The 13,973-nt window shown below is 43.9% G+C and overlaps 1 protein-coding gene across 1 annotated transcript in view; it reads left to right on the top strand.

The window, feature by feature from the left end:
* SHC4 (SHC adaptor protein 4) overlaps window positions 1-13,480 on the top strand; it is a 147,626-nt gene extending 134,146 nt beyond the window's left edge. Inside the window, 3 exon segments of the mRNA XM_030190420.1 lie at window positions 2,111-2,287; window positions 9,701-9,954; window positions 12,721-13,480. Of these exon segments, the coding sequence (XP_030046280.1) occupies window positions 2,111-2,287; window positions 9,701-9,954; window positions 12,721-12,867 (578 nt within the window). The 3' untranslated portion in view covers window positions 12,868-13,480.
* Window positions 13,481-13,973: the final 493 nt, after the last annotated feature.

The following is a 13,973-nucleotide window of genomic DNA, read 5'->3' as shown; positions in this document are numbered from 1 at the left end:
TGAATTTAAAGAGCCTTAAGATTATATGGTATAATGTGTAATTTATTTAATGTTTGCTTCCCAAAAACTAATGAAAATGTAATTAAAACTCTAATGAAAACACTCCTCTTGTTATCCTAATTAGAACAATGACTATAAATGAAAAGTTGTGCTAGGGGTGGGTGGGAGCGAAGACTGAACTAGGTGCTGCTGTGCCTGTTAGCTGTTAATGCTGTGGCACAAAGTTCAAGTTTTAAAACTGGGTGGGGGGGGGGGGGGGGGGGGGAAATGGTATAGAGACTAGTTGATAAAGTTTGATTTTTCTTTTCTTTTTTATTCTATCAATAACATACATTTCCTCTTTTAAACCCCAATCTTTAAGTTCCCAAAGAACAGAGCAAAATAATTTTCTCTTACCAGAGAAATGTCCTCTTCTCTGAGTTTCTGAGAAAGAAAATTAAGTGGGACGAAAATTAAGTGGGACCTATCCTCTCTATATAGTTTTGATTCTAAGGGGACTGCTTCAACAAACCCTTTGAAGCTAACTCAGTAATTAGATTTCCCTCAGTAACCGTTGCAAATATTCTACTTCCTCACACCTTAATTAACACTTAATTCAGGTTAGTAGCAGTGCTACCTCTCCAGCAGCCAAAGAACATAAAATAACTGTCTTTTAGGACAGAATCTGAGTCTGGCCACTATCCTTGCTGTTAAGTTTCTACCTCTAGAAAAAGTTTGTTTAAAACTATGGGAAAAGGGTTGTACTAGTTAATAATGCTTGCTATTGAGATAGACATGGGGGAAGCCACTGCTTATCCCTGAGACTGGTAACATGGAATGTCGCTATTATTTGGGCTTCTGCCAGGTACTTGTGGACCTGGATTGGCCACTGTTGGAAACAGGATACTAAGCTAGATGGACCATTGGTCTGATCCAGTATGGTTATTCTTAAATGGGCTGAGCGCATCCTAACGTGAAACTTTCCTGCATGTTAAGCCTATTGTTTGCACATTCCTAAAAAAGGGCTTTTTCTCTTTTAAAATTTTCAGGTAATGTGCTAATGTGCTCACTACTGAACGGCAACTGAAAATAACACAGGAGCGCTTTTTGTAGAAGGCACTAAGTGCTTCCGCATTAACCAGTTAGCACGCATAATGCAAGCGAACTAGCTGGATAGAACTTTCCACCCATAACACGTTTCCTAAAAAAAATAAATAGTGCACGATTAGCGGGTGCAAACAGGAAAACTACTGCAAGATGCTGCAGTGCTTCCTGTGGTAAGCCTTTTTCAGCATACTACGCCTGTGTAAGGGCTTGGCAGACCTTAGTAAAAGGGAAAGGGGATGGGACTTGATATACTGTCTTTCTGTGGTTACAATCAAACCGGTTTACATATTATATACAGGTACTTATTTTGTATCTGGGGCAATGGAGGCTTAAGTGAGTTGCCTAGAGTCACAAGGAGCTGCAGTGGGAATTGAACCCAGTTGACCAGGATCAAAGCCTGCTGCACTAACCAACGCCCTTTTATCCTCCAAAGGCCTAAGAAAGTTTTGATGACTCTAACCGATAAAGCCAGATGTACTAACTGGTTTTCATGTTTTATGTCTATGAAAAAAGTGTCCTTCATACATTTAAAACAAATCTGAGAACTATTTTTTCACTCAGTGCATGTGGAAAAAGCAGTTAGTATAGCTGGATTTAAAAAAGGTTTTAACCAGTTTTTGAGGAAAGTCAAACTTCATTGCTAGGTAGCCTTGTGGGGGGGAACAATATCCCTGAGAGTAAGCAGCATAGAATCTGTTTTCTTTGGGATCCACCTGATACTTGTAACCTGGATCAGCCACTGTTGGAAACAAGATTCTGGACTTTATGTTCTAATACATATGGCCCAAATAGAGTTGTCCAGTAAGTTTCATATTAGGATAACCAGATTATTGAAATACTGGAGCTGAAACCATGATGAAAATGTGTTGATCGGTTTCATCAGCTTGTCTTCTGCATGTGTGAAAAGAATTACTAATTTACAGGTTGTATGCTGCGCACATAACATGAAAAAATGTAGTTCACATTGGTTTTCAAATACAAATATGAACATTTTCATTTTTAAATGCATTATCTGCAATCTTAGGTCTCCCTGGAGAACGATCACTGAAAACAAGGAGAGAAGCAGCGTTACAGACATCTAAATGCAGAGCTGATCTTTTTGATGACCCCTGTTATATGAACACTCAAATTTTACCAGAGAAAGCCTGTCCTAAGAGTGCTGTGGTTGCACACATGCATGGAAGTCCTCTGCATCATGCAAGTATGTTTCTTTTCAGATCAGATAATCTAGCAGCCTTTCTAGAGTAGCCTAGTGGTTAGTGTAGCAGCCTGGGAAATTGGGCTCAATTTCCACTGGAGGTCCTTGTGACTCTGGTCGTCACTTAACCCTCTATTACTTCAGGTACATAATAAGTACCTGTATATAATATGTAAACTGCTTTGATTGTAACCACAGAAAGGCAGTATATCAAGTCCTGCCGTTCCCTAATTATCTAAAGCTGAGAGGGTGATCTCGGTTTCTTAAGTACCACCAATAGCCTTTAACTAAAATATAGAATTTGTCAGTAACTAGAGCCTTTGGACCCACCTGTAAGAAACAGAGCTCAGCGTCCCTGTTTTAAACGTGCAAGGAGGTCATGGAACAGTCTAAGGGTGCACCTTCATAAGTCCCTTGTGGTACCTTTGGTTAGAATGGTAAAAAAGTGTAGGACATGCTCGGATTTTTTTTTGACAGTTTCCACTGGAGGTCCTTGTGACTCTGGTCGTCACTTAACCCTCTATTACTTCAGGTACATAATAAGTACCTGTATATAATATGTAAACTGCTTTGATTGTAACCACAGAAAGGCAGTATATCAAGTCCTGCCGTTCCCTAATTATCTAAAGCTGAGAGGGTGATCTCGGTTTCTTAAGTACCACCAATAGCCTTTAACTAAAATATAGAATTTGTCAGTAACTAGAGCCTTTGGACCCACCTGTAAGAAACAGAGCTCAGCGTCCCTGTTTTAAACGTGCAAGGAGGTCATGGAACAGTCTAAGGGTGCACCTTCATAAGTCCCTTGTGGTACCTTTGGTTAGAATGGTAAAAAAGTGTAGGACATGCTCGGATTTTTTTTTGACAGTTTCGGAGACCAAGCTTGATTGTTTGATTCAGAACATATTTTCTTGCAAGAAATTTGGGATGTGGTTATCAGGATAGAATCCATGGTGAAGGGAACGTTGGTCCTACTGGGATCAAAAGAAACAAAAAGCTGGGCGAACTGTCTGTGGGGCCGTGTCTGCTCCATGTAGGTCAGTGCTCTCTTGCAATCCAACATGCGTAAGCTGCTTTCACCAGGATGGGCATGAGGTCGGGGAAAGAATGCTGGCAAAACAAATCGATTGGTTCAAATGGAACTCTGACACCACCTTCGGCAGGAACTTAGGGTGCGTGCGAAGGATTGTTGTGATGAAACTTAGTATAAGGTGCATCCAACACTAAGACCTGAAGCTCACAGACGTTACGATCTGAAGTAACAGCCACCAAGAAAATGACCTTCCAAGGTCAACTACTTCACATGGCAGGAATTCAGTGGCTCAAAAGGAGCTTTCATCAGCTGGGTGAGAATGACACTGAGAACCCATGACACTGGTGGAGGTTTGACAGGGGTACTTTGACAAAAGCAAACCTCTCATGAAGCGAACAATTAGAGGCTGTCCAGAGGTGGGCTTACCTTCTACACGTTGATGATAAGCACTAATCGCACTAAGGTGAACCCTTATGGATTTGGTCTTGAGATCAGACTGTGATAGGTGTAGAAGGTATTCAAGCAGGGTCTGTGTAGGGTAAGCCAAGTGATCTAAGGCCTTGCTCTCACACCAGATGGCAAACCTCCTCCATTTAAAAGAGTAACACCTCTTAGTGGAATCTTTCCTGGAAGTCAGCAAGACCCAGGAGACACCCACTGAAAGACCTAAGGAAGCAAATTCTAGGTTCTCAACAACCAAACTGTGAGAGCCAGAGGCTGAAGGTTGGGATGTAGAAGTGACCCTTTGTCCTGTGTTATGAGCTTCAGAAAACACTCCAATCTCCACGGTTCTTTAGAGGATAATTCCAGAAGAAGAGGGAACCATATCTACCATGGCCAGTACAGCGCGATCAGAATCATGGTTCCATGGTCTTGAGTTTCAACAAAATTTTTCCCAGTAGAGGTATTGGAGGATACAGAAGACCTGTCCCCCAATTGAGAAAAAAAGGCATCTGATGCTAGTCTTTCATGGGCCTGAAGCCTGGAACAGAACTGAGGGACCTTGAACTGAGTGGCAAAAAGATCCGCTGAGGGGTGCCCTATGCTCAGAAGATCTTGAAGGCTCTGCCCATGTGGACAGGCCACTTGTGAGGTTGCATTATCCTGCTCAGTCTGTCGGCCTGGGTGCTATTTGTGCCTGCCAGATAGGTGGCTCAAAGAAACATGCTATGGTGGCGAGCCCAATGCCACATCTGGACGGCCTCCTGACACAGAGGGCAAGATCTGGTGCCCCCTGCTTGTTTGTATAATACATTGCAACCTGGTTGTCTGTTTGGATGAGAACAATTTTGTGAGATAGCCAATCTCTGAAAGCCTTTAGACCATTCCAGATCGTCCAGAGCTCCAGGAGATTGATCTGTAGATTTGTTTCCTGAGAGGACCAAGCTCCATGAGTGTGAAACCTCTACTAAATGGACTTAGGAAAAATCCACAATTCCAGGAATAACATGTATAGAATGTTTGTACGTTTGGGAAGCTTGCCAGGTGCCCTTGGCCTGGATTGGCCGCTGTCGTGGATAGGATGCTGGGCTCGATGGACCCTTGGTCTTTTCCCAGTGTGGCATTACTTATGTACATGAGCTCCCCATCCTCGGAGAGATGCATCCATTGTCAGCACTTTTGTGGCTAAGGAATTTGGGATGGAAGTCCCAGAGTCAGATTGGATCAAATGGTCCACCACTGAATGGAGCGTACCCATAGCAGACTACCCATAATTTGATAGCACTGAGAAGCTAGGGTCAATTGAGCTGATCTTATGTGAAGTCGTGTCACGGGTGTAATGTACACTGTGGAAGCCATGTGCCCCAACAATTTCAACATCTGTTGAGCTGTGACACGCCGAGAGGCTGAAACCTTGGACGCAAGTGTAACTAGATTGTCCACTCTCGTGTCCGGGAGGAAGGCTCGAACCATCTGAATATTGAGCAGGGCTCCGATGAACTCCAATCTCTGAACAGGGCAAAGATGGGACTAGCTTCGTCCAGAGAGGTGCTCTTCACCAGCCAATCATTGAGATACAGAACACATGGACTCCCAGTCTGCGTAGAAATGATTCAGTTACTGCTAGACATTTGGTGAAGACCCCTGGGAGTTGACATGAGGCCAAAAGGCAACACGCGGTACTGAAAATGATGTGTTCCCTGCCAAAATCAAAGATACTTCCTGTGAGCTGGAAGTATCGGGATGTGAGTATAAGCATCCTTTAAGTCTAGAGCATATAGCAAATCATCTTTCTGAATCATTGGGAGAAAGGTGCCCAGGGAAACCATCCTGAACTTTTCTTGGACTAGGAATTTGTTTAGGGCCCTTAGGTCTAGGATGGGATGCATCCCTCATTTTCTTCTGCACAAGCAAGTACCTCGAATAGAATCCCTGCCCTTTTTCCCCTGGTGGAATGGGTTTAACTGCATGGGCCTTCAGAAGGGCGGAGAGTTCCTCTCCAAGTACCTGCTTGTGCTGAGAGCTGAATGAATGAGCTCTCAGTGGGCAATTTGAAGGTTTGAGATACCAATTGATGGCGTATCCAAGATGGATTATTTGAAGAACCCACTGGTTGGAGATTATAAAAGGCCACCTTTGGTGAAAAAATGTTAGCCTCCCCCTGACCGGCAAGTCATCCGGGACGGATACTTTTACTGCAGCTAAGCTCTGCTGTAGCCAGTCAAAAGCCCGTCCCTGCTTTGCCTGGGCATGCTGTTGACATGAATGAGCGTGCTGGGGCTGAGCTTGAGTAGACTGGCAAGCCACATGATTGTACCTGCGCTTAGGATATATTAAGAACTGCTCCTGGGCTTGCCAAAAGTCCTTCTACCTGAGGAGGTGGATGCAGAAGGTACCCGGCGGGAGAGAGAAGGGATTGTATCAGTGTATTTCTTGATTTGGATAGCAACCTCCTCAACCTTCTCTCTAAAAAGGTTATCCTCCTGGCAAGGGGCATCCGCCAACCTCTGCTGAACAGAATGTTCCAAGTCAGAAACATGCAGCCTTGAGAGTCTGCGCATTGCTATACTTTCAGCAGAGATCCTGGATGCCACATCAAAAGTGTCGTAAATGCTCCTGGCCAAGAAATTTCGACATGCCTTTTGCTACTTGACCAACTGGTGAAAAGACTCTGTGTGTTCCATTGGGAGTGCATTCACCAAGTCAGACAGCTGTCTCAAGTTTCACAAGTAGACGCTCGTGAAGTGTTGGTAGGACTGTATGCAGAAGATGAGCATTGAAACCTGGTACAGCTTCTTCCCAAAAGAATCCAGGGTTCTAGTTCCTCTGCCTGGGGGTGCCGAGGCATTGTCCCTAGTACGCCTGGCTCTTTTGAGAGTGGTCTTCACCACCATGGAAATGTGAGATAAATGAGGCCTAACAAAACCAGGTTCACTGTGGGTCTGATACTGGGTGTCAATCTTCTTGGGCACGACAGGGATTGACAGAGGGGACTCCCTGTTCCTGATGAGGACTTCTTTGAGTATCTTGTGGAGAGGGGCAGTCACAGCCTCCTTAGGAGATTTGCAGTTTAGGACCTCAAGCATCTTGGCCCTGGGTTCATCCTCCACTTCTAAACGAAATGGAATGGCATCAGCCATTTCCTTAATGAAAGGCTGTCCAGCAGAGACCATCTCCTTTCAGGTGGAGGGAAGGGTTCAGAGGGGATCCCACAAGACTCATCTGAGGAGACTTATCTGGGATCATTCTCTGAATCCCATGAATGCTCTTCCTTGTTGTTGGACAGTATTTCCCTTTGAGATTGCCGAGACCGAACCTGCCTCGATGCCGAACTGTGCCCTGAAAGCATTGTCAAGAAATTGGCTCCCGTTTCAACACTGGCGAAGCTTCCTCCACCGATGTCAAGGGGGTGCCGGCTAGGGTGGCAGTCGACATTGGAGGCCACAGTACAGCCCCGATTCTGATGCACACCGCTGCATGAGGCCATTCAGCAGCTCTGGAAGCAAGGCCCGGATGCGCTTATCGAGGACCAACACCGGGAAAAGCTGGGGTGCCGGTTGAGGCGCAGGTTGTAGAACCGCCGGGGTCGATGTGGGTGCAGGATCTTGGCTGCTTGGAGACAGGCGCATTGGCAGCTCCTGTATGGAGGGAAAGCAATCCTCCTGGCGCCAACGCTTCTCGGGTGCTTAATCCTTTGACGCTCCAGAGCTCCCGGCATGTTGTGTTGAGGGTGACCAATGACGATGCTTCTTGGCCTTCACCAGAAGCGTGTCACCAATGCTCTTCAGTGCTGACGAGGACATCGAATCCTCATGCCACCTTTGGGTTTGGTCTGATGGACGGTCCTGGGGGCCTTGACAGCAGGAGACAGGTGGAGACCCACTTAATGCCTCAGTGCTCCCAGTGTCTAAGGGTCTCGAAGTAGTCATGCTTACTGATGCTCCCGATACTGGTGCGATGCTTGATGTCGAGGAACTGGACTTGGCTCCAAAAATCTTCTCTCATTGAGCATTTCAGGAAAACAGGGTCCTCGTCTTCATATGAAGACAAACAATGAGCAGGCCTATAGTTGGGCCCAAGACACTGCAGACAGCAAGAATGAGTGTCTTTCCCAGACATAGACCGATTGCACCGGGTACAGCGCTTGAAGCCACTGGCAATCGTTATTTATTTGTTGCATTTGTATCCCACATTTTCCCACCCATTGGTAAGTTCAATGTGGCTTATATATTACAAGTGGGACAGTTACAGAATTTCAGTTTAGTTGATGTGTATCTCTTAATACAGATGATCAATAAAAGCGTAGACTGTGTTTACAGTTAGTATGGGGGGGATGGGCAGTATTTGTGAAAGTGATGTTGGCTTCATTGGTTTCATTTCTGAGATTATATCGGAATGTTTTGGTGGTTTCGGATTAGGCAGACGTAGTCACACGTAGAGGGGAGAAACTTCCTAAAGAGATGTTAATGTAACATCAGGGTACGCTAGGGAGGTAAACTTCCTTGATGAAACTACTAAAGACCCATCTCTTCGACAAGATATACCACAAAGATCAAATCATGTGAAACGCATACATATATCCAGAAATATTAGTAATGCCTTCTATTATATTACTATCATGTATTCCATTACCATGCAATCCAACATCCTTCTGTAATACCAAATGTCTATTCCCTTCTCATTTCCATTATCCATGATGTTTTGTAAGCCACATTATGCCTGCAAAGAGGTGGGAAAATGTGGGATACAAGTGCAATAAATAAATAAATAATAAATGAAGGACAGCTTTATGGAGCAGCTGGTACAGGAGCCGACGAGAGAAGGAAAAATTCTAGATTTAATCATTTGTGGAGCGCATGATCTGGTACAGGAGGTTGCGGTTCCGGGGGCCACTTGACAACAGTGATCATAACATGATCAGCTTTGAAATTTGCTTTCAAAGAGGTAAACATAGGAAGTCAACTATGTTAGCGTTTAACTTTAAAAAAGGAAGCTATGATAAAATGAGAACAGTAAAAAAAAAAAAAAAAAATTTAGAGGAGCGACTGAGAGGGTAAGAAACCTACAACAGGCGTGGATGCTGTTCAAAAACACTGTCCTGGAGGCCCAGGCCAAACATATTCCACGTATCAGAAAAGGAGGACAGAAGACAAAATGACAGCCGGCATGGTTAAAAAGTGAGGTGAAGGAGGCTATTGGAGCTAAAAAGGAATCCTTCAGAAAATGGAAGAAGGAACCGACTGAAGAAAATAAGAAGTGGCATAAAGTAGTTTTATACCCCCTAATGTATGCAGTTAGAAACATCTGTTTCATGACAGTTCAAAACATGCTGGCACCACCGATTCATTCAGCCAGCTAAATAATTTGGTTCCCATATTCAGCTGGCCACGATCCTCGTTTTGCTCACCACCACTGGCATGGAATTTCTGGATTTCCAGAGCTGGTTAACGCATAGTCGGTTAAATGCAATATTCTGCATTTAACCCACTAAGGGTTACCGCATAAAGATAGGACCGACTTTTATGCAGTCATCTTTGTGTGGTTAACCCAGTTGGTTAAGTGCTAAATATTGGCACTTAACTGGTCAAGTGCCAGCTCCACCCCTGTTCACCCCCAAAATAGCCAGTTTTTAGTTTGGCGCTAACCAGTTATTTTCAGCTTCACTAACCACTAACCAGTAATGTGCCGCTGAAAGCTAGCAGTTAGTCCTGAACATGCGATCTATCTGGCCAGAATAGTTAACTCACGTTGAATATCGACCCCTTTGTTTTCACTAGGCAGTTTCTTCTTTTAGAAATAATTATCTCCTCCCCGGAGCTGTTCTTCCCTAAAATCAGTGGCTACTTGTTTCTTGGAAGATTGTTAGCCATACCCTGCTGTTTTATCTTGTTGCATGCATGCAGGCATATTTGTAAGTCCAACTTTTTTTATATATATTATTACAGAACTAGAGACAGTTTATCAGGGCACTACAAGCAACACCACCACCTCTATGTGTGGTCTTCTCCAACTAACACAACAGCTGAAACAAGAGGACTGGTATCATGGCAAACTAAACAGAAAAGCAGCAGAGAGTCTCTTAGTTAATGATGGGGATTTTCTAGTGCGAGAGAGCGTGACATCACTCTGCCAGTACGTACTCAGTGGACTACAAGGAGGACAAGCAAAGCATCTTTTATTAGTTGACCCTGAAGGCAAGGTAAGGGTGTGGTTTTATTATGTGCACATCTACAAATGTTTTAGATAAGTAACTAGAAAAAAAATGCCATAATCAGAGTGTATTTCTGTAGTGATTTTTCTGCACATTCAAATTGTTCATTATGACTTTAGCATTTGGGAAAGGCCTGAACCAACTGTTCTGGGAAATACATTTATTCACACATCAACTAATTACACCAGACCTATCATTGTAAGTAATCCTGCTCTGCTGGAACCATCTTTGGCATCTCTGCTGATGGAAGCCCCAGAGTGCTAATGAGTGCCAGTATTGGAAATGATTTTAGTGATGTAGACTCTGGCAAGTGGACTCTAGAACAATTTATTTATTTACTAGCCGTTGAGCCCGTGAAAACGGGCTAGTAAAGGAAAGGGGGGGGGGATTTGAAAGGCCCCCCCCAGATAGGTCGCCGCCACCCCTCCCCCCCGGAGTCGCCGCCGCCGCCCCCCCCCCCCCCGGAGTCCCCTCCGCCACTCCTCCACCCGGGCCGGGTACCTGGCTTCACTATTCCAACCACCGGAACGCAGCACACAGCTCATGTGAGCTGCTGTCGGCCTTCCTTCTTCTCTGCGTGTGTTCCGCCCTCATGTGACGTAACGTCAGTGAGGGCGGGACACAGGCAGGTAAGGAAGGCCAACGGCAGCTCAGATGAGCTGTGTGCTGCATTCCGGCGGTTCCCTCGCAGGTGCGCAGGTTCCCTCTCTGTCACGCCCCCGTCATCACGTATCGACACGGGGGCGGGAAAGAGAGGGTCTCTACTGCGCATTTGCGAGTGAGTACGTCTCTTGCCATTTATATGTTTGATTAGGATTTATTGCCTTTTTGAAGGAATTCATTCAAGGCGGTGTACGGTAAGAATAAATCAAACATGAGCAATAGGCAATTACAGCAGTGAAAATATTAAAATAATACAAAGTATGGCATAGTATACTACTTACAATGTCAACACAATACGTAATAGAACATTTTAATTGACGGTGAAGTGTATAAGCAAAGATGGAACATATAGATACATAAGAGCGTAAGAAGAGTTAGAAAGTAAGGTGACTAATTTAAAGAATATTATCTCAGCTAGGGTAGGAGTGGATAAACATGTCCTGCTGTAGTATGTGCAACCCATGTCATTCCATGTGTGAGTGAGACTAACAAGTTAGTTACTTCTTCCATTAAAGGCCTGGTTGAAGAGCCAAGCTTTCACCTGCTTCCTGAAGTAGAGATAGTATTGTGTTAACTGGAGCCTTTCAGGCAGTGCATTCCAGAGTGTGGGGGCTACTCCAGAGAAGGCTCGCTTGCGAGTATCACATTGTGTAATGTCTTTTGGAGAGGGTGTGGTTAGTGATAGCCCTTGAGAAGACCTTAGGCTCCTTGGCAGCCTTTAGAGGATCAATTCCTTTAAGGTCCTTGAAGATCAGACATAGAGGCATATTTTCAAAGCACTTAGCCTCCCAAAGTTCCATAGAAACCTATGGAACTTAGCCTCCCAAAGTGCTTTGAAAATATGCCTAATAGTGTTTTAAATTTAGCCCTGTATTGTACTGGTAGCCAATAAAGTTTTTACAAAAATGGTGTGATGTGGTCACATCACTTGCAACCTTCTGTAAGTCTTGCTGCAGCATTCTGAATCAATTGGAGCTGGTGCAGGCCCTTTGTAGTCAGACTGTTGTATAGTGCATTGCAGTAATCCAGTCTTGATGTTATCATGGCATGCACAACTGGGATAAGATTTACCTTCTCGATGTAAGGAGAGAGGCAGCGTAGCTGTCGCAAATAGTAGAAGCAGCTCTTAAAGGCTGCTTGGATGACTACTGTAGCCTGATTCAATGGCTCCACATGCTCATTTATAAGGAAGTACATTTTTTTTTATTTTTAAGAATATTAGTCCTATGGCACCTAAAATATTTGTCAGGGTGTGAGCAACTGCATTAATAGTGAATCAGACTAAGGTGCATGTTTACTAAAGTGCGTTAAGCCCTTAGCGCGCACTAACAGGAGTACTGCATGATGCTGTTAAAAGCATTCTGCGGTACTTTGCCTGTTAGTGCGCACATTAGGAATTTTTCTGGGAGAAGGCATGGCATAGGTGTGGAAATATTGTCCTGCTAGCATGTTCTAGGTAACATGCACTAACTGGACAACAGCTGAGTTGAAGTTGGATCACACAGCACCCCCAACAAAGGAGTCACTAAGTGCCCCTGTGTTAAATCCTAGCAGTCACCGAGTGCTAATGACAAAAGTTTGCACGTAATTCTGCTTTGAAAATTACTACAGGGAATTTGAGCATATGACATACACAAATTTCCTGGAATAATTTACAAGCATATGTGCTAGTTTATAATGCTTGTGTATAAATCTTCACCCCTTCTCAGTGCTTTGCACAGGAACATCTTTGCACAATCTAAGCAAATGTATGCACATACAGGCTGGGACAGCATTTTATAAACTGAAAAGAAGTTTTGGTTGTCCTCTAATGGGGTTCCACCTGACTTGGGTTAACCCCAAAATACTGAACCAGTTTTCTATTCTTCCCATTGCATCTAAGCCTATCTGACCTGAAGAAATTGGCTTAATCAGTTATTCATTTAACTTTAACCGTGTACAGAATCATGTGGCGGGTTTCCTTGCAGGCTAAATCATGTGGAAACTTATTACATCTCATCTGTTCTTTTTGAGGTAGTGATGTGTCATTTCTTTCTCTACTGTTTGCTAAAAATGAACTCCAATACACCTTTTGTTTTCCCCCTTTCAAAGGTAAGGACAAGGGATCACGTCTTTGATAGTGTAAGCCATCTTATTCGCTACCATGTGGAAAACAAACTGCCTATCATTTCTTCTGGAAGTGAACTGTCTCTTAAGCAGCCAGTGAGAAAAAACTGTAACCCAACACATAGGAAATGAAGCAAAAGAATCACCAGACCATATAATTCTGCAATGTCCGCAGCAGTCATAAAACTGCTTCAGTAGGAAGTAGCATTGGAAACTAGGTTCGACTACTTTCCATACTGCACATTGCTGATGCCATTTGTGGAAACAGGAAATAAATGATGTGTGGCCAGATGAAAACCTGGGAGGAACAAAAACCAGAAGAGCCATCTGTAAATATAAACGGAAGAAAAAACACAGACCCAGATGACTTGAGGTTGACAGCAATGGGTTTAAAGCACAACTGGATCTTTAAATGCAAAAGCTGTCTTGAATTAACTACCAAGACAGTAGCACGTGCCTTCGTATGTGGAAATAGTGTAATGGACAATGTTTTGCTGAATTAATTTCCTGGGTATTTATCTAGATTTGGGAAAGTCTAGGACATCTTGCCAAAACAAAATCTACTTTGAATACCTTTACAATGGAATTAGCTTAGTATGCACTGATCTTCTTTGATTTTGCTTCTAAGGGCACTTTAATAACAAACAATATGGAAAAAGACTATCCTGTAAAGAATTTAGCTAGCTTGGGGGCCCTTTTACTAAAGCTTTGTGTGCGTTAAATATTGCATGTCCTATTTTATACCTATGGGCCACGTGGCACTTAGCACACATTCAGGCTTATTTTCAAAAGCAAAGGGCACCTATCTTTCGACACAAATCGCAAGATGGGCGTCCTCACAGGGTCGCCCAAATCGGCATAATCGAAAGCCGATTTTGGGCATCCTCAACTGCTTTCCGTCGTGGGGATGACTAAAGTTCCCTGGGGCGTGTCAGAAGCATAGCGAAAACGGGACTGGGGTGTGCTTAAAACATGGGCGACCTCAGACGGTAATGGAAAAAAGAAGGGCGTCCCTGACGAACACTTGGACGACTTTACTTGGTTCTTTTTTTGTTATGACCAAGCCACAAAAATGTGCTCTAAATGACCGGATGACAACCGGAGGGAATCGGGGATGACCTCCCCTTACTCCCTAAGTGGTCACTAACCCTGTCCCACCCTAAAAGAAAATTTTAAAATATTTTTTCTAGTCTCTACGCCAGCCTCAGATATCATACCCAGCTCCATGACAGCAGTAT

Source organism: Microcaecilia unicolor, chromosome 1 (assembly GCF_901765095.1).
Source record: "Microcaecilia unicolor chromosome 1, aMicUni1.1, whole genome shotgun sequence".
Lineage (NCBI taxonomy): Eukaryota > Metazoa > Chordata > Amphibia > Gymnophiona > Siphonopidae > Microcaecilia > Microcaecilia unicolor.
The sequence above is the reverse complement of the archived record's forward strand: the minus strand, read 5'-3'. Positions and strand labels throughout refer to the sequence as shown.